Raw genomic sequence first — 21,247 nt, 5'->3', positions numbered from 1 at the left:
ATGCATTTGGTTGGTTGTAAAGGTAAACATAAGTTTTAACAATCAATATCTGATAGGCCCGGTTCACATCCTCACATGGTTTTCCATTCGGGAAACCTAATCCACATAAAAAAGTAGTCAGGAAACCCGCGAACCCCATAGATTATAATGGGGTCTGTGTGGTTTCCGCATGAAAAATGTGGAGAGAAATGAGCTGCTTGCAGGACTTTTCTCTTTGCATATTTCATGCGGATAGGGGAACAGAATGACCCGAATGCAGATGTGAACCTTACCTTAAATAATTTATGCAAAGTGTTTATAGTAGACGATGATGTCATAGCAGCTATAGTTTTATCAGCTTTGAATGAGCAAAATCAATATCTAATCCTTTATATCTTATCCAAATGATTATATATCAAATATATCATAGCCGTGTGTCTAAAACAACATTCACATATGCGTCTGGTGCAGAGCCTGTCTGACATTGCGCACAAAAAAAAAACGTGCAAGACTTTTTTTGTTTGGCGATGTCAGTGAGAAAATAATGGATACCCAAAGGACCTCATTACAGTCAATGGGGTCCCTGGGGATCTCTTGTTATTGGTCATTAGACAGATTCATTCTATTGTTTAAGCCGTTCTCCTGGTCCTACAAAAGATGTGAACGCGCCCTAAACTGGATCCGGACTCGCAAACCTAGCATCAAATACTGCACGAACGCTACATTTCCATTTCCTAGGTGCCATCTCTTGGCCAACCAAACTATTTGACCCCACGCCATTGTAAAATCCACCTGTAACGCTGTGCTTGTAGAAGAAGAGGAGTCAATGCAAATCAAAATTTAACCCGAAGGCTTTGATAGTAAAATAAGGTGTTTTCTCTCCACGCTCCATTAGAAAATATGTTTATCCTAACAGGTCGATAAGAGGACGGTGCACAAAAGAAAACTGTTTTAATGAGCTTTGCCTCAGTGCAGGTGGCCTTTTGCTTTTATGCAATAAGTACAGAAAATCTGGTCTTTGTACATGTTCTGTGTTAAAACAGAACACACTGAAAGAAACTGTGAAATTTAACGCTTTTTTTCCCCCTACAAGAGTGATAAGACAAGGATACTGAAGCAGCAGGGAAGCCGCTGCATTGTAATGAGCCACTTCCCACTCACGTCTGAATTGCTGCTCTCTGTCTGAGATGAATACAAATTGTTCTGGCTCCTCACTGGTCAATTATTTCCTTTGAAGTCAAAGGGAGGGGTTATTAATCATAATGGGGGTCCTCCAAATGAGTGGTCGGGGCTTATTTGGAGTGCTTTTTCAATGAGGGTTTTCGTAAAATACAGTTTGCAAGTAAATATTCCAAAAAATTTTTTTAAAAAACTAAACCTGATATATTAAAACAAGACTAGGCTTGAAACAATACCTGCCAACTATTTGGCAATTGTAGGGTTAGTAATTTAGTAGATACAATAATATTGTTTGTTAATAAGGTTTTCCATGAAGGGTTCCTATACTTACTTTTCCTGGGTTCTGCTGTGGACAAACCACCAATAGTGACACCCATATCCAAATGTAAGATTGAATCGGTGGACTAAGGAGTCCTTGACAAGGCATATTGTTGGCATGGACCCTCTACATAAGTACTTCACATTGGCACATAAAGTGTTTGTGGAAGGTTGGCACCTTACCATTATTTCCTTGGAGGATAGTAAAGGACATTCCACATCATACCTTTAGATAGTCCAAAATATGCACCATTATCTTGATGAAATGAAAAACATTTTAAGAAGGTTCGGACACACCCCACTGCACTTCAGCCTAATTTGCATATTTCTAAACACGACTTAAAAGGGTTGTAGGATAATTAGATAACTAGATACCCCTACACTACTCTAAACACCCTCCCCTCTCCTACTTTCTAAATAACATCAATTATCAAAACTGGATAGTTACCCATGTCCCTGGTGTGGTCATATGACCACCCCATGGACATTTTCTGATTATCCATTGATGATCCATTTCCCCATTTCCGGAAACGGATCATCACTACTACCCCCACTCCATTATACTTACCATCCAGGCTTCTTCTGGCAAGACAGCCCCTCCCTCTGTAATGAGTCTATCTGTCCATGCTCTTCTCCACTCTGTGCACACTGCCACCACCAGTAATTCACCTATACTGCACTTCCACGCATGCGCAATAGAGGTGGATCATTGTTGCTGAGAAGGAGAAGTACAGGAGCAGTACAGGAGGAGGAGGGTCCACCTCGATGGAAGAAGCGTGGGGGTAAGTATATAATATGGGTCAGGGGTTGGGCTGAGTAGGTAGGGAAGGGTGGGATAGTTAGAGAAACAGGGAGGGGGTGTATGTGAGGGAGGAGTGAGGAAGGAGGGGGGAGCAAGGTGAGAGAGGTTAGTGAGGAAGTTACATAGCTGGAAGCTGAACCTTGTAAACAAAAGCAGGAGATACCAGGAGCTTCCAAAGACACCCAGAAATCACTCAAAACATAGACAAAGGTATATGAGTGTATTTATTAACCCAATAGTAGTACTAACAGACATTAAAAAATAGCTAAAGTTTAACCCAATAGCCAACCTAAACCACATAAACTTAATACATCATTATATTAATAAATAACACTAGACCTCCAGGAATAATATATGAAAATGGAAGCATACTTTAGACTACACGTCTAAAGATGGAAGAAGTCCATGTAAAAATTGGATTTTATGCTCACTATGTTTCCGCTAGTCAAAGGAGCAGATTCTTTAATGCACCCTCTGGACATTGTAAATCCTACTACAAAGGTCATCCCAGGGATAGTACTAAGCAACTAATTTATGGCTTCAATCAATCAATGCAAGCGAGGAAACATCTAGACCATCTTTATTACATCCATCAAAATAAAGGCTTCAATGTTACATTGATATATGTTTCTAGAAACGCTGCCAGCAACTGATGGGGTTTACAATGTTGTGCAAAAGTTCTAGGCAGGAGTGGAAAAAATGTTGTAACGTAAAAATGTTTTCAAAAATACAAGTGTTGATTGTTGTCTGTTAACATAAAAGGAGTGAATGAACAAAAGGGGAATCCAAAATGAGTCAAATCAACAGTCCCGCTCCATGCTCTTGCTTATAGAAGTTGGTCCGGAGTGGGAAACCCTCATATTTGTCATAATAGGGTATAAGGAGAAAGTTTGATTTGTAGTATTTCTACATAAATGGTGTAACTCAAGTAGTTTCAGAGGGTTTGGTTACACCCAGGTCCTGGTGTCTTGGGGGCCCATAAAGTGTCGGTACCCAATATGAGACCAATACTATAAATGATACCTTATTGTTGGGGGTCAGGGGAAGGACTGGTGTTAATTTTCCATCAAGATCTTCATGTTCTGCTTCAACAGTGAATGAAACTTACAATCATGACATTAGATAGAAATAAAGATATTACTTTGCACTGCATATAAGGTGACAATGAGTAGACGTGCGAAACGTGAGTGATCCACTATGTTATTTGTACAATTTATAATCTGATCTTTTTTATAACTATATATTGTTTTTCACCTATAGATCCCTCACGGACTGAGAAGAAAGAGAGCAAATGTCCCACCCCTGGCTGTGACGGCACAGGTCATGTGACTGGCTTATATCCCCACCATCGGAGTTTATCAGGTTGCCCACACAAAGACAGGGTACCTCCAGAAAGTAAGTTGTAGTATACATAGCACATACAATGATAGTCATTTGTCTTGCAAATTTGTCAAATTACATAGGATGTCTTCCAAAAAAATATAAAAATTCTATATTTTTGAAAAATGATTTTATATAAAGTGTCCATAAATAGAAAAAGAAACAAAAGGATAAACACTTGCATCTTGGCCAGGGGTATTGGTTTTTTGGTATCTGATGATATTATTACACTGTTTCTAATGTATCCTCAAAGCGGACAGGGCTTTGTCTATTTAATACAGAGCTCTAGTTGCCACCACCAGAGAGAGCTAATGAGCTTACCACATACGGTTTTATTATTGCGTTCATTGCACAAACAGCTCTGGTGATGGTGATGGACCTCTGGCGATGGCGTATCTCCCAAGGAAACCAAGCATTGGCCATGACAGAATTCAACATACCCCATTAAAAGGATTGTCCAGGACTATAATACTGAGATCCAATTCTTGTTTTCAAGAAGTGACATCACATGGGCATGCTGCGGTTCACTATCATTCAAATGAACGGGGATGAGATGTGGCATAGTCATGTGATCAATGGACATGATGTCACTAAATGAGAAGAGGAAGTGGAGATGAGTATCACAGTCCTGAGTAACTCCTGGTGTGACGCTGAGTAAGTTAAAGGGGCTCCCTCTCTTTTTAGTCTAAATAAAGCTGGCCATATGCTCATTTCACCAGTGGCTATCTCGAGTGTCTCTCAGGTACACATGGATGCTTGGATGGCGCCAAACAATACATATACTGAATTGGGAGCGGGGGAGCAGCTGACACATTATTCTGGAAGTGACTTCCTTTCCAGAGAACAAAAGGTTTGGCTAAACTCTGACTCCCCCATTTGCTGTCAGGGTAGAGTCACTGAGGCCCCATGCACATTAGATGGTTGGCTGTACCTGTTGAAATCTGTAGTTTCAACCAATAAAAGTCTAATGTTCATGACCTGCTTAAATAGTGAAAAAATACAGAATTTTGCAAAATACAGTGAACAGTAGGCAAAACTTACTAAGCAATGTGCTCCCTTATTCGGTAATTTACTCCAAAAAATCCGGTCAAAACATTTCTAAAGTATTTTAACCATTGTTCAGGCACTTTTAGTGGACTATGTGGTTTACTAAATGTGGACAAGACTTAGGTTTCATCATTGTGTGACAAATTTTGACACATTCTTTTGGCGTGAACTAAGCCAACTAATAGGAGATGTAAAGTTGGATAGTTTTCTGGAATGAGTTGTAGTAAATCCATTTACAAAGCCCTAACTAGGGTTGAGCCAATCTTAAGATTTCAGGATTGATTTTAAAATCAATTTCCAATCATTTTCCTGCCAATCCCGATCCCAATTGTGAAATTTGCTCGATCGCTGATCGATATCCGATCTTTCCCGATCCCAATCGCACAACCCTAATTGTATATAATATACACAGTAGGGTTAAGCCGATCTTGAGATTTCAAAATCCGATTTTCAATCATTTTCCAGCTGATCCTGATCGTGAAATTTGTTTGATCGCCAATCGGGACCTGATCGCTCAACCCTAGCCCTAACCCATCCTTGATGTTTGCCTTTCTTTACTCACATTTTGAAAAAGTGTCGAGTAGGTTAGAAAATGGAGAAAGTGGTGTATTTTTGGTGCAAGTAACCGTGTAGCACATACCGTAGTCTTTACATTTATTACTATGCTATTTCTCTGCTTGCCTTCGGGTAAAGTTATATCCAGAGGGTTACTATATGTTATATCATATAAAAAAAAATAAACCTAAAATGGAAACTTACAATGTGATGTAAAAAATTATAAAATTAATGGCATCCCATGTTAGGTTGGGCTGTGTTTATACCTGTGTTCAATTGCTGTACGGGGATTCCGTCCCCATTTCCAATTGAAAAATGCAGAGAGAAGAGTCCTGCAAGCAGCATTTTTTGGGCAGAAACAGGATGGACCCCATTATAGTATAGGAGGTCTATAGGTTACTGTTGTTTTTTTGTAGACTGTGAACCCCACATAGGGCTCACAATCTACATTTTTCCCTATCAGTATGTCTTTGGAGTATGGAATGAAATCCACTGAAACACAGGGAGAACATACAAACTCCTTGCAGATATTGTCCTTAGCAGGATTAGAACCCAGGACTCCAGCGCTGCAAGGCTGCAGTGCTTATCGCTGAGCCACAATGTAGCCATTTTTAAGTGAGTTTGTTTGATATTTTTTGCGTCCCAGAGAATAGAAACCCGAATTCAGTTATGAGCCTAGCGTAAAATATTTTTTAGTTTTTTAACATATAGTTGGGGCCACTTAATAATACCGGTGCACACCCATATATCAGAATTGAGATCTATTCCATTTAGGGCATGATATATAATATTCAGATCTAACTTGCACCAACTTACTGGATAAATTTGTTGGCTCAAACGTTCCCGTCCCACCTTGGTCTCTGCCCTGTTCTTCCCACTTTCGTAAAAATTGATGAGCAGGTTGTAGAAAGAACAATATGTTGCAGTTCTGGCACGACAAAGATATGCTACAAATACACCCTGGCATAGATGGGATAGTAAATTCCCCCCTTGTGTGCAGTATACATATTGAAGTTGCGTCTTCAAGAAGTATAAAAAGCAAAATTTGATGTAATTGAACAAAAAGATAAGGTCAAATTGACATCGCAACGATTAACAAAAAGTAAAACTTACATTTAGCAAAAAAAAAAAACTCTTTAATGTCTTTCCATTTTTCATACTGATTTCGTTCTTTTACTATTTGTTTTTCTTCTGCCAAGTTCTCGCCATGCATGAAAATGTTCTTAAGTGCCCGACACCAGGTTGCACCGGGAGAGGCCACGTAAACAGCAACAGGAACTCTCACAGAAGGTAGGCACAGCATCGCTGGAACGGCTACAGACGGACATTTTTACTACAGCAGCACTTTCTGGTAGTCCCTCTTGAATTGAAGAGATGACAGCTGGTGCTTACTTTGCTTTCTTAAACTACTGAAAAGTTTCCGTTTGTCATATAACAAGATCAAGAAATGTGTGATCTAGGGATTTTTTTGGCACAAAGCGATAACTTTTTCCTGACTGTTGCCCTTCTTATAAACTGCAATATGCGCCTATGTTTTCTTTAACGAGAGAATGTAGTTTATGACCAGTCAAGATATTTCTCTTTAATGACAATAGTAAAAGTCTAGAATAAATGTTTATATAATGAATTACTGCATTCTGGGATATGTGCATAGGTAGCAGGTATTATAGGCTTGGCATCACAGTATGCCAGCGGGGATACATAGGGATATGTAGATTGTTCTACTAAAGATTCCGGCATTACTGTGGTATATATCATACAGATATAGCAAAGTCTAACTTGACACTTTAGTTAGATGAACAGTGCAGCAAACATTAACCTGACTTTACAATGTGGTGCCTTTTGTTGTGAGTTACCACACTTCAGCAAGTTATCAGATGCAAAATAGATATTTCAGATAGCTAGATAGATAGATAGATAGATAGATAGATAGATAGATAGATAGATAGAAAGAAAGATAGATTGATAGATATTATATAGATGATAGAGTAGATAGATAGATAGATAGATAGATAGATAGATAGATAGATAGATAGATAGATAGATAGATAGATGGTAGAGTAGATAGATAGATAGATAGATAGATAGATAGATAGATAGATAGATATTAGATAGATATATAGATAGATAGATTGATATTAGATAGATAGATCTTAGATATATAGATATTAGATAGATAGATAGATAGATAGATAGATAGATAGATAGATATTAGATAGATAGATAGATAGATAGATAGATAGTTTTATATTTTTAAATAAGTAGATATTTTTAGATACATGGATAGACAGATAGATAGTTAGATAGATAGATATTAGATAGATAGATATTAGATAGATAGATAGATAGATAGATAGATAGATAGATAGTTTTATATTTTTAAATAAGTAGATATTTTTAGATACATGGATAGACAGATAGATAGTTAGATAGATAGATAGATAGATAGATAATAAATAGATAGATAGATCGATAGATAAATAGATAGATAAATAGATAGATAAATAGATAATAGATAGATAGATAGATAAATAGATAGATAATAGATAGATAAATAAATAGATAGATAGATAGATCGATAGATTGATAGATAGATAATAGATAGATAAATAGATAGATAAATAGATAATAGATAAATAGATAGATAGATAGATAGATAGATAATTGATAGATAAATAGATAGATAGATGATGGATAAAGTTATATTTTTGGATAAATAGATATTTTAGATAGAATTATATTTTAAAAGACATATATTTTTACTTACATTTTTTCAGATAGATATATAGATATTTTCAAATAGATAGATATTTCTAGAAAGACAAATATTTAGTATTGATCTAAATTATCACATATCTCCTCTTGCAGTCTTTCAGGATGTCCTATTGCTGCTGCAGAAAAACTAGCAAAAGCTCAAGAGAAACATCAAAGTTGCGATGCATCCAAATCCAGTCAAGCGTCTGATCGTGTTTTAAGGTAAATACATTGCTATAAGGATTATACAAGGAGGTCTCAAGTGGGGACCCTCCTCCATTAAGTCTATTGAGGCATTTGGACTGGGGACTGTCTTGATGTGACAAACTCTTTGAAACATAATTTACCATGATATACCATCTCATATACATAAATGTGATACATACTTATTAACAATTCTATTGTTATAGATAGCTTAAAAGAAAAATCTATATTTCTTAATGGAACACTTTAGGCAAATCTGATCCATTGTATTATGTGTAGTGCACGGTCTTAGGGCAATAATCCAGAGAAAGCGATTCAAAGAAAAGCAAAGAGACAATCCCGGTGTTATGCTGTGCTTGCGCAGACTCTGCAGAACACCTAACACAGAGCATTGCTTTTGTTCCTTTAATTTGTTGTATATGATCCGAATCAATCCAAATCATGGCCCATTATATGATGCATAAAAACCTTAACCATTGAATAACACCGTAAGTAGCTGCTCAAAATAAATGCAAACTTTGAAGTAAAAATAAACAATAAATAAAAGTAAGCACCCCCAGATTATGAATACCAGACCAGACCCTGGAATAATTACAGATTCCTAGATCCAAACTCTGCAACAGTTTCCAGACAAGGCCCCATAGCAAACCCCGACCAGTCCACCAAAACTTATATAAACCAGTTCCTCCAAATAAAGAGGGCTCACTGTCCAGGTCATCTACATAAATCTTGACCTAAGACTAGTCCTCAATAAATGCAGAGCCCATAAATTATTTCACACATCAAAAAGACATCTGAATAAAGTCTGAACCAAAACCAGATTTTTAAAATATACAAAACTAAAAATAAACCTCCTAAATAAAGCAGACCCTATACATTCATAGGTCAGAGAGGTCAGATAGCAGTACGCATGGTGAACTAATACAAGTCCCATACAGTTACATAGCAGCTCTTACTCCCCTCCTCTGTGAAGCCTTCCTACTGCTTTACAATGAGCACAGACATGGTCATGTGACCATATTGTGCAGGTCCTTCTTCAGTATCAGGTCCTCCATTACCAAATTACCCTCAGAGATGATTGTAGGTAACAGTTTTGTTGCATTTATTTGTACTAATTCACAATAAAAACAGCCAAAATTGCAATGTGTATTACATTATTGTAATTACTTATTTATATATTACTGTTATAAGCCGTGCAGTTTTCTTTCCTGCCTACCGCTTGTCCTGAACAGGAAGGAGTCTCATTGACCTTTCAAACCAAATGGGAAATAGGCATCTGTACCCATCTTGTTGATTTTATAAGATCTATTAAATTTAAAGGGGTTTCCCCATCTCAAGGATCCTATCTATGCTGGTAGCTTATGTAAATTGAAGACTTTTCCTAAATATATAGCTTTAGAAATGTTGCTTTGTTTGCCTGCTGTGTGAACTTATTCTTGCCATTGTTTATACACCGTTTCCATAACCACGGACCTGTGAGATAGGATGAGACGTCACTCACTGCTCTGCCAGCAGGACAATGCATTCAGATAATTGCAGTTTGCTGATAAAGCCCTATCGGTTATTTCTCTATGTAAACACACAGATAGCAATGAGTCCATTCTCTACAAGCATGTGCATTTGATCTGCAGATGTATTGTGATAGTTTAGTGTCTCTCTCAGCAAGGGGGGGTGAGAACTACAGGAAGTGAGAAGAAGAGACTGCAGGCAGACTGCTGAAACACTGAGATGGAAAAGCCCCTTTTAAGCCCAAAAATATAAGGGAAGACCAGAGTGTTAGATACTGATGCACCAGCATGTTATCTTCTAATTTAGTATGCGATCATTCAATGCTACCTGCATATAGTACAAAGAATCGTTTCATTGCTATAGAAGAAAACAAGAAAATAAATGTATTTCTTTTTTTAGGCCTATGTGTTTTGTAAAGCAATTAGAAATCCCACAGTACGGTTACAGGAACAATGTATCAACGACCACACCTCGCTCCAACTTGGCCAAGGAACTGGAGAAATATTCAAAGACTACGTTTGAATATAACAATTATGAAAACCATGCATATGGGAAGAGGGCTATAGCGCCAAAGGTGCAGTCCAGGGATATATCTCCAAAGGGATATGATGGTAAGTGGCCGAAACAATTACTATAACATATATGGGTACATTATACAATATATGGGTACATTATACAATATATGAGTACATTATACAATATATGGATACATTATACAATAAATGGGTACATTATACAATATATGAGTACATTATACAATATATGGATACATTATACAATAAATGGGTACATTATACAATATATGGGCACATTATACAATATACAGGTACATTATACAATAAATGGGTACATTATACAATATATGGATACATTATACAATATATGGATACATTATACAATAAATGGGTACATTATACAATATATGGGCACATTATACAATATACAGGTACATTATACAATAAATGGGTACATTATACAATATATGGATACATTATACAATATATGGATACATTATACAATAAATGGGTACATTATACAATATATGGGCACATTATACAATATACAGGTACATTATACAATAAATGGGTACATTATACAATATATGGATACATTATACAATATATGGATACATTATACAATAAATGGGTACATTATACAATATATGGGCACGTTATACAATATACAGGTACATTATACAATAAATGGGTACATTATACAATATATGGATACATTATACAATATATGGATACATTATACAATAAATGGGTACATTATACAATATATGGGCACATTATACAATATACAGGTACATTATACAATAAATGGGTACATTATACAATATATGGATACATTATACAATATATGGATACATTATACAATATTGAGGTACATTATACAATACATGGATACATTATACAATACATGAATACATTATACAATACTGTATATGGGTACATTATACAATATACAGGTACATTATACAATATATGGGTAAATTATACAATATTTGTGTCTGGTCTAAAGGGAAACTTTGTATTTTAGAGCCACGAGATTGGTGCTAAATGTCTAATCACAGATTCGTGGGACCCCTAGTGATAAGTCTGCATTCAGTTCTGTGGAACTTCTGAAGCCTTGTACTTGGCTATCTTCATCGACCCTATAGAAGTACATACATGTGCACTGTTCATATACACAGGATACCTGAGAACCTCCATTATTATGATCACGGGCAGTCTGAACAGTCATATAACGGCTATCAGCTAACAGAGTTTTCTGTGGTCCCATACGCCTGGGCACATGGCTTGGCATTGTACATTGTGAGGGCAGTATGAGGCATTATTCAGTATGGGGATTGTAGTGGGGTATTAAACTGTGTGAAAGAACAATTATACTGTGAGGAGGCACCAGTTAGGCATTTTACCATGTGGAAGCCACTAAAGGAGGCATTATACTTTGTGGTGGCACTATGAAGCATTAAACTTTGTGGGGGCACTATGAGGTATTATAGTTTATGAGGGCACTTAGTAAGCATTATACTTTGTAGGGGCACTATGTGTGCATTATACTTTGTGGGGGCAGTAGGGGGGCATTATACTTTGTGGGGGCACTATGTGTGCATTATACTTTGTGGGGGCACTATGAAGCATTATACTTTGTGGGGGCAGTAGGGGAGGCATTATACTTTGTGGGGGCACTATGTGTGCATTATACTTTGTGGGGCAGTATGTGCATTATACTTTGTGGGGGCACTATGGGGCATTATACTTTGTGGGGGCACTATGTGTGCATTATACTTTGTGAGGGCAGTATGGGGGCATTATACTTTGTGGGGGCACTATATGTGTGCATTATACTTTGTGGGGGCACTATGGGGCATTAAAACTTTGTGGGGGCACTATGTGTGCATTATACTTTGTGGGGGCAGTAGGGGGGGCATTATACTTTGTGGGGGCACTATGTGTGCATTATACTTTGTGGGGGAACTATGAAGCATTATACTTTGTGGAGGCAGTAGGGGAGGCATTATACTTTCTGGGGGCACTATGTGTGCATTATACTTTGTGGGGCAGTATGTGTGCATTATACTTTGTGGGGGCACTATGGGGCATTATACTTTGTGGGGGCACTATGTGTGCATTATACTTTGTGGGGGCAGTATGGGGGCATTATACTTTGTGGGGGCACTATATGTGTGCATTATACTTTGTGGGGGCACTATGTGTGCATTATACTTTGTGGGGGCACTATGAAGCATTATACTTTGTGGGGGCAGTAGGGGAGGCATTATACTTTGTGGGGGCACTATGTGTGCATTATACTTTGTGGGGCAGTATGTGTGCATTATACTTTGTGGGGGCACTATGGGGCATTATACTTTGTGGGGGCACTATGTGTGCATTATACTTTGTGGGGGAACTATGAAGCATTATACTTTGTGGAGGCAGTAGGGGAGGCATTATACTTTCTGGGGGCACTATGTGTGCATTATACTTTGTGGGGCAGTATGTGTGCATTATACTTTGTGGGGGCACTATGGGGCATTATACTTTGTGGGGGCACTATGTGTGCATTATACTTTGTGGGGGCAGTATGGGGGCATTATACTTTGTGGGGGCACTATATGTGTGCATTATACTTTGTGGGGGCACTATGTGTGCATTATACATTGTGGGGGCACTACGCGTGCATTATACTTTGTGGGGTCAGTATGTGTGCATTATACTTTGTGGGGGCAGTATGGGGGCATTATACTTTGTGGGGGCACTATGTATGCATTATACATTGTGGGGGCACTGTGAAGACATTGGGACACTAATAGGGCTATTTGGGGGCACTAAAGATACTTCATCACTGGATGTTACACAGAGGAGGGCACTATTACAATATGGAGACATGGAAGGAGCTGGGTGGGGTCAGAGGGGGCATAGGCAGAACTAGAGGCATGTCTTAACATATGTAAATACTGGGCTTGCCATTGCACCTTCACTTGATGGCATACCTTTACTAAAAGTAGTTGAGTACCCCTGGTCTATAATGTCCTTGCAATTTATGGGACCCTATTGTCCCCAGCATCATCTCCTCTAGTGGAAGTTGCTAACTAATCCCATGTTGTTCTATCCCATGACCGGACAAGTAGCCCAAAAACATCTGATGTCAAGGAGCAAACTTTGCATTCAACTACACAGAAAATGTGAATGAAATCTTAGGTGAGGTGCCCCTTTAAGTAATATCTCTTCTCGTACTCTAGTAGTGTTTGCCTCTCTGCGGGCTCAGACAATCTATGACTTCTTTTGTGGTTGTTGAAATTCAGAATTCCACAAGAGATGGAGAGTCAGAGGTCGTCCATCTCTGCTATAAAACATTCAAGACGCTGGTATTGAATGAAGTCGGTATGAGATCTCTGTAGAGGATTCCTGTTGTCTTCAAATTATTGATTTAATCCATGTTTTTCTCCGCAGCTAAACGTTACTGTAAGAACTCCAGCCCAACAAGCAGCACAACGAGCAGCTATGCCCCCAGCAGCAGCAGTAGCAATATGAGTTGTGGTGGAGGCAGCAGCGCCAGCAGTACGTGTAGCAAAAGCAGCTTTGATTACTCCCACGATATGGAAGCCGCACACATGGCGGCCACCGCAATCCTGAACCTATCGACGCGCTGCAGGGAGATGCCGCAAAACCTCTCTACCAAACCTCAAGATCTCTGCAACAGGGTAAATAAGGCATATACCGTACACCTGCTGTGGACTAGCTGCCGGCATACCGTACAACTAACTAGATTCTTGGTTGTATGTACAGTATTGTGCAAATGTTTTAGGCAAGTGTGCAAAAACGCTACAAAGTAAGAATGCTTTCAAAGAGTTAATAGTTCATGTTTGTCAAATAACAAAATGAAGAAAGGAAAAATCTAAATCCCATCAATATTTGGTGTGACCTTTGCTCTTTGGAGGAGGAGTCCTGGAAGTGATGATCCGGCCCCCGCAGAGCCCTCATCATCCTGCTGGCGTCTCTCTGCTTGACGTGCCCTCCATTTGCTCCCCCTCTCCTCTCCAGTAGGGTTGAGCCGATCTTGAGATTTCAGAATCAATTTTAAAATCCGATTTCCAATCATTTTGCAGCCGCGATCGTGAAATTTGCTCGATCGCCGATCGGGATTGCAATCTTTCCCGATCCCAATCGCCCAACCCTACTCTCCATAGAGTTTTATTGTACATGATCAATGAACTAAAGAGGCCAATAAGAACCAGGCATTTTTCTTATATAAACTATATTACAAAGTTTATTATCTGATATGGATTAATGAAAACAAAAAATGCTTTAATTTCCCCCAAACCTGTCTAAAACTTTTGCACAGCACAGTATCTTTCAGCCCAAAGCTAGTTGGATCATTTTAAACCAATATTTAATTACCATATTGAAAAGTATAGATTTACTTAACCTATTCCTTAAGGAATACTAAGAAATTGCTTCTCGTGAACAGTAGTGGGATATCTTAGGAGCTTTGCCGATTACTTGAATGCTTTTCCCCTGCACAGCAACACTGCCACCTACCTGCTGAGGTGGGAACTACAAATCAGCAATATTATCATTGGTTTTCTTCACAGCAACTGTATGAAAGCATTGTTGTGCCATGTTCATCCTGAGGATAATTGATCATTTGAATCAATATATAAGAGGAAATCCAAGTTAGGCTGCGCTAATCTGGAGTATAGACATATAGTCCATATATCAGTCCATGTAGAAACTGCAGTAAATAAATTTGCCTTACGCCTTTTTGGAACGTAATCAAGTGCTAGTCACCGAATGTATAGGGCAGCGTCTTCAGTTTTACGATGCTTGGGTCGAAATGTATCACAAGGAAGTAATTAGGGGATATACCCTCAAAATGAAGAATCGGTTGCGCGCTCCTTTCGTTGAAATAAGATACTGGTACGCTGATATTATCATACAGTGGTTTATTAAAGATAATGCGTTTTGGGGTTCTTTGGTACTTCACATGCACCATCCCTTCATCAGATATTGCTATTCACCAACGCATCTTACGCACAGTGCGCTGCCGTCTGTAGGCAGCTCTGCCTTCTTCTCACCGCCCAATGGAGAGTAGTGCACCTACAAGTGATTTGTGCAGAAGTTTTTAAGAGTTGGATGACTTTAAGAGGATTGGCAGATCTGCAGATGAGGTTACAGTAGAGGTTATCCATCTATATGAGCACTGGTATACCAGATAGAAATGGTATTCTTGCTTGCTCTGGGGTTGCCATGGTACCATTACTTATATCACCATGACAACCTCTGATCAAGCATAATATATATATATATATATATATATATATATATATATATATATATATATATATATATATGTTAATTTTCTCCTTTCTGACAGAAGTAGGCTGTATATGATACATTTTCTTTACCTGTCTCCAGTGCACCAGGGAGTAGGTGTAATAAATTTACAATATACAGACTGCCAACCTTTATTGGAAATCACAAAGAAAATTAAAGAAGTATAATCAGGCTAAGGGTGCATTCACACTAAGTATACACCCAGCTGATTCTGAACGTAAAACACGTTCAGAATCAGCGTGTACAAAGCAGCCCATTCATTTCAATGGGGAGCGCACGTATGCCGACTCCCATTGAAATGAATGGGATCTGCTTTGTACACGCTGATTCTGAACTTGTTTTACGTTCAGAATCAGCTCAGCGTATACTTAGTATGAATGCACCCTTAGTGTGGTGAGGGTGACCCGTGGGCACAGGAGCTAATCTGACTTTCCCAATAACATGCAGCACTTCAGCGCTAAGTAAGGGCTTCATATGGTAACTCATAGTGGATGTCAGATTAGCAGGAAAGGGAGGGAGGAAAACTCCATGTTGCAGACAGGCTGCTTTTTTGTTGCAGGTTTTGCTATGTTTTTTTTGTTTTGTTTTGTTTTTTCAGCCAAACCCAAAAGTAACTAAAAAAGTAATGGGAAATATATAGGAAGCTCTTAGGGCTAGTTCACACGTGAACTGCCCGCGCGGGTTTTGACACAGAGAGAGACGCGGCGAGCCGCGTCTCTCTCTTGTCAAAACCCGCCCGCCGCGACCATTGCTGTCGCGGCTTAACCCTCTGCTGTCGGCTCAAATGAATGAGCCGACATAGGAGGGAGCTGCGGGGGGCGGAAGCCGCGCGACTGAGACAGCGCGGCTTCCGCCTGAAGAAAGGACATGTCCTTTCTTTTCTCCGCTAGCAGCAGCTCGCCGCTAGCGGAGAACAGAAGCCCGGCGGTCTCCATAGACCACCATTATAAGGGGAGGTTTTGGACGCGAAATCCGCTGTCAAAAACCTCCCCTTATACTCACGTGTGAACTAGCCCTTATACTTCCAATCCACTCCTGGCTTTGGCTCAAAAACCAAAGCAAAATCTGCCTTATCCTGAAAGAGGAAAAAGAAGCATTTTTCTCTAATAAGATTTACTGCAAAGTTTCTTACATTCACCTTTACTATTAATATCATTGTTTCTTTTCATTCGATTGATAATGTTCAATGCATCGTATTAGGTAAGTTAATGAGGTCAGTAGTAATGATGGAGACTGGACAAATGAGTAACAAAAGCATCCCATGTATTCCATACACAAACATATAAGCCCATAATACATTGCCATACTTTACTACTATATGACGTACAATTCTACCCCTATTGATATAATGATGAAATGAACTAAACAACAACCTCTCATCTCCACAAAGCCTTTCTTAATGCTCAATAGCTAGCTATTAAAATGACACTTCGTGTCAGTCAAAGTGTGAAGGAAAGAGAGCATTATCACAGGAGCAGCCTCTTTAATTATAAGGTAGACTTACAAGACAATACCTTTATATTAGGGAGATTTACTGAAAAGTGGAAGAGATCTTCATTGGTTTTCATGTGAATGAACTACTCATTTTACATAAGAAAAGACACACGTCAAGAGTAATTATTGCTAGGTTATGTAGTATTGCGATCCATATGTACAAAAATAAAAATGGGTGGAATATTCCTGATAATAGTATCGTATTGTATCTAATGGCGGATTCAGACATCTTATTCATGAAAGTGAATGTTCTCCTTTCATATGTAGGTCCAAAATTAGGAGCTGCATTAAGGGGTTTGTGGATTAAAGATATTGATGACTTGTCCTTAGGATAGGTCATCAATATCGGATCAATGGGAGCCTGACACTCAGAACCCTTCCCCCCCCCCCCCCCCCGATCAGCTGTTTACACCAGCACCGGCACTAACACAAAGAATAAGGCAAGCACAGATCTTGCAAAGAACAAAGTAGTCAGCGGCACTACTGCAACAGCGCTCGTATTCACAATCTTGTGTCAGTATTGGCAAATCTTCCAGCTGTAACAGCCAAAAAACCATGGAATAAATAAAATCCCAGGGTGGTGCTCACTGTGAAAAAACCTAGACAGGCAGTGACATATGTGAAATGTAGAAAACAGGGCACTCACCCGCCACGGGATACATAAAACATTCGTTTTTATTTCATCCTCTTTAAAAAAAGGTCAAACCTTGACCATCGGGGTACAGAAGACGGAATGATGCAAAGAAACAAACAGCGACGATCGTTTCGTGCTTAGTGCACTTCGTCAGCCTGACGAAGTGCACTAAGCACAAAACGATCGTCGCTGTTTGTTTCTTTGCATCATTCTGTCTTCTGTACCCCGATGGTCAAGGTTTGACCTTTTTTTAAAGAGGATGAAATAAAAACGAATGTTTTATGTATCCCGTGGCGGGTGAGTGCCCTGTTTTCTACATTTCACAGCAAGCACAGATCTGTTCTCTGTGTCATGGCCAAGCCAGATTGCTGCAAAGTAAGGGCCAGATTGCTGCAAAATAGCAAAGTAAGGGGGCGTTCACACTACTGTTAGTAGTGTCCGTTACTGGCAACCATTACAAAATGTTAACAACAGACACTATGGGGGGATTCACACAGAGTAATCTGGCGCGCGGTCTGGCACGTATACTGCGTGTCAGAGTTTGTGCGCTCAAAAAGATCCCATTGATTTCAATGGGAGTTACGATCGTATATGCCGAGTAATTTTGTGCCCGTAATTATACGCTCGTAACTCCCATTGAAATCAATGGGATCTTTTTGAGTGCGCAAATTCTGACACGCCGTATACGTGCCAGATCGCACTCCACTTTACTGGAATTCCCCCTAATAGATCCGTCATAAATCCATAAAAAATCACTTTGATCTAAATAGGATTTCATCTGTTGTCCGTTTTACCAAATCCGTCACATGCCTGTTAGACCTAGTTCACATCTGCGTTGGTATTCCGTCTGGCGGAGTCTGCATGAGGACCCCCCCCCGAACGGACTACCGAACGCAACTGCAAGCGCTGTGTAGTGTTTGCCACCAGATCTCTGCAGGGATCATGTGGACAGGAAAGTAGCTCACAATCTACTTTCCTGTCCGCATGATTCGTGCGGGCAGCACGCGCAAACACATGGACCCCATTATAGTCTATGGGGTCCATGTGCTTTCACTGCACACCGCTTGCAATTGTGTTCAGTATTCCATTGCGGGGAGGATCCTCATGCGGACGCCCCCGGACGGAATACGAGGCCTTATTTTAGCGGACATAATAACACAGGTGCGGGATGTTATACTGTCTCTTATCACTGTCTGTTTTTTTTTCTGTATATGCCCAGAAAGCAGAACAAAAAAATAAACAAAAAAACCCAGACGGTATAAAAATGGACAATAGCAGACACTAACTAATGGGTCAGTTAAAGAAAATGGACACATAAACATCAGTTAGTCTCCATTAATGTCCATTATGCTAGGCGTCCATTTTTATTTATTTTTTTAATGGACCCTAACAGAACACATATCCAATGGCAGTGTGAACGCCCCTAAGAATGCCTAAAAAAATCTAAGAATTCTAAATCAAATCAATATTTGGTGTGACCTTTGCCCTTTGCCTTCCATTAATTCTTCTAGGTACTCTTCTTGCAGACAGTTTTTGAAGAAGCTCAGCGGGAAAGTTGTTCCAAACATCTTGGAGAACTAAGCACAGATCTTCTGTGGATGTAGAGTTGTTCCAATCCGTCTGCCTCTTCATGTAATCCTAGACAGACTGGATGATGTTGAGATCAGGGCTGTATGGAGGTCATATCATCACTTCCAGAACTCCTCCTCCAAAGAGCCACAGTCATACCAAATTATGTTGTGATTTAGATTTCTCTTTTGTACATTCACTTCATTTTGATTTTTGGCTTCTATTTTTGAAAGTATTCTTAGTTTATTTTTTCCAAACCTACCTAAAACTTTTGCACATTATGGTATGTTGCCTGTAGGAATCCGGAGGAATATACAGTACGCAATTGTACATACAACTGAAGTTATTTTTACGTTTTGCAAACATTATACTCCACTGGTCATGGCCTATATGTTTTATATTGTGCAATGGAAGAAGGACTTGGATGGTTTATTAGTTTATACTCTAAATTATGGACTAAGGTGTTCAGTGGGCAGTTCTACTGACTGACAGCGATTTCTGTATCCACAATGGACCATTTCTGCCAAAGATACTTCCATCAATCTGATGAGATGACGACTAGCTTCTATGATATCTCCTATATACTGAACACTAGAAGTAGAGATGAATCTGCTCCCTTTACTCTCTCTCACTCACTCAGAAGCATCAGCAGAATCATATAGGATATTATAGAGAAGTACTGACCAGCACTCATGAGAATAAACCACTGAGAATAAGATAAGGAGACAATTCCTATTTGGCTCCAGTAGCCTCTGTCTGTGCTTGGATACATTCACTCAGCTCTCGCTCACTCCTCCCCTCTCATCTCCAAAGACTTCCATGTAAAGCTGTAATATGATACCTCTGCCAGTTGCAGTCTGTCCTGCTCTAGCGAGACGGATTTAGCAGATTTCAGAGTGAATGTCAATTTAGGAAGGGGGGGAGCTACGAAAAGTGAGATAAGTAAAGAAAATCCTACTATTTCTGAAATGTTAGTTACCATTTAGTAGATGTTTATATTTAAAGGGGTTTTACGGGACTAAGAAAATGTGACTTAAGAGAGCAAATCCTTGTATGCATGAATAAACATAACTGAGAGCCTTTACGTGTGTTTGCACTATTTTTACCATTCCACATATTTTCAGGCTCATGCAATGCTTCCTGGTTTTTACTTTCTGGTTGTGTCAGCCCATCCCAGTATCCCCCCTCCCCCCACATCACTGCATTTCCTAGCAGTGGGGGGATGCCGGGATATATACACAGGGTTTTTGTCTTTCTTGTGTTTAGGACTTCCCTTGAGCTTCAAGATTATACAACATCTATGAAATCCACCCGGCAGCTCTCAGATTTCCCAACACATTTCTCTGTATGTCCCCCAATATATAAAGCATTACTGAAAATACAATCAAAGGGTGCAAGGAACAGGAGTATAGTGGGTGAGCCCATACAATGACTAGCTACTGAGCTATAAACACCCCACCCCGGACTCATACCACCTGTCCACTTTATTATTATATCTCAGCTTCTTGCTGGTTGCTCGTAAGCAGGCCATGTCCCCGCCAGAGACATAGAGTCTTAACCCAATACTTATCTAAGTATGTGTGCAGTGCTTATAAATGCAACCTACTGCACGGTTATGATGGCCTGGAGCTTCTCAAAGATTTTTTTAAATCCTTTTGGAATTATTATTATTATTACTATTATTGTTTTATTATTACAATCTATACTTTCTGTGTGTGCTGTTTGCAGAATGTCCAGTGTATTTCTATGAAATGTAGCTTCACTCTACTCTCCTCTGCCTTCTGCTGATAAGAGCTGACCGGGAGAAACCTATCACCAATAAAGGGCAGGGTGAGAGGATGAAGCTACATCACATAGGGTACACTGTGACCCTGCAGTTTAAATTAGGGTCTGATCGATCTATCGCTTGTTGCACTTAGATAGGACATAAGTGGCACAACAACTAAAACCAATGTATAAAAGATATACCGAAGGTCCTCT

The 21,247-nt window shown here is 39.2% G+C and overlaps 1 protein-coding gene across 14 annotated transcripts in view; it reads left to right on the top strand.

Moving 5' to 3' along the window:
• The window catches only part of MYT1L (myelin transcription factor 1 like), a 371,423-nt gene that overhangs the window by 301,889 nt on the left and 48,287 nt on the right, over nucleotides 1-21,247 (top strand). For all 14 annotated transcript variants that reach the window (XM_075269099.1, XM_075269101.1, XM_075269096.1 and 11 more), the window contains 5 exons: nucleotides 3,539-3,673; nucleotides 6,460-6,550; nucleotides 8,129-8,236; nucleotides 10,127-10,338; nucleotides 13,687-13,937. In XM_075269099.1, coding sequence (XP_075125200.1) covers nucleotides 3,539-3,673; nucleotides 6,460-6,550; nucleotides 8,129-8,236; nucleotides 10,127-10,338; nucleotides 13,687-13,937 — 797 coding nt within the window. The remainder of the gene's footprint in view (nucleotides 1-3,538; nucleotides 3,674-6,459; nucleotides 6,551-8,128; nucleotides 8,237-10,126; nucleotides 10,339-13,686; nucleotides 13,938-21,247) is intronic.

Source organism: Leptodactylus fuscus, chromosome 3 (genome assembly GCF_031893055.1).
Source record: "Leptodactylus fuscus isolate aLepFus1 chromosome 3, aLepFus1.hap2, whole genome shotgun sequence".
Lineage (NCBI taxonomy): Eukaryota > Metazoa > Chordata > Amphibia > Anura > Leptodactylidae > Leptodactylus > Leptodactylus fuscus.
Note: the sequence above shows the minus strand (reverse complement) of the source record. Positions and strands in the feature narration are given on the sequence as shown.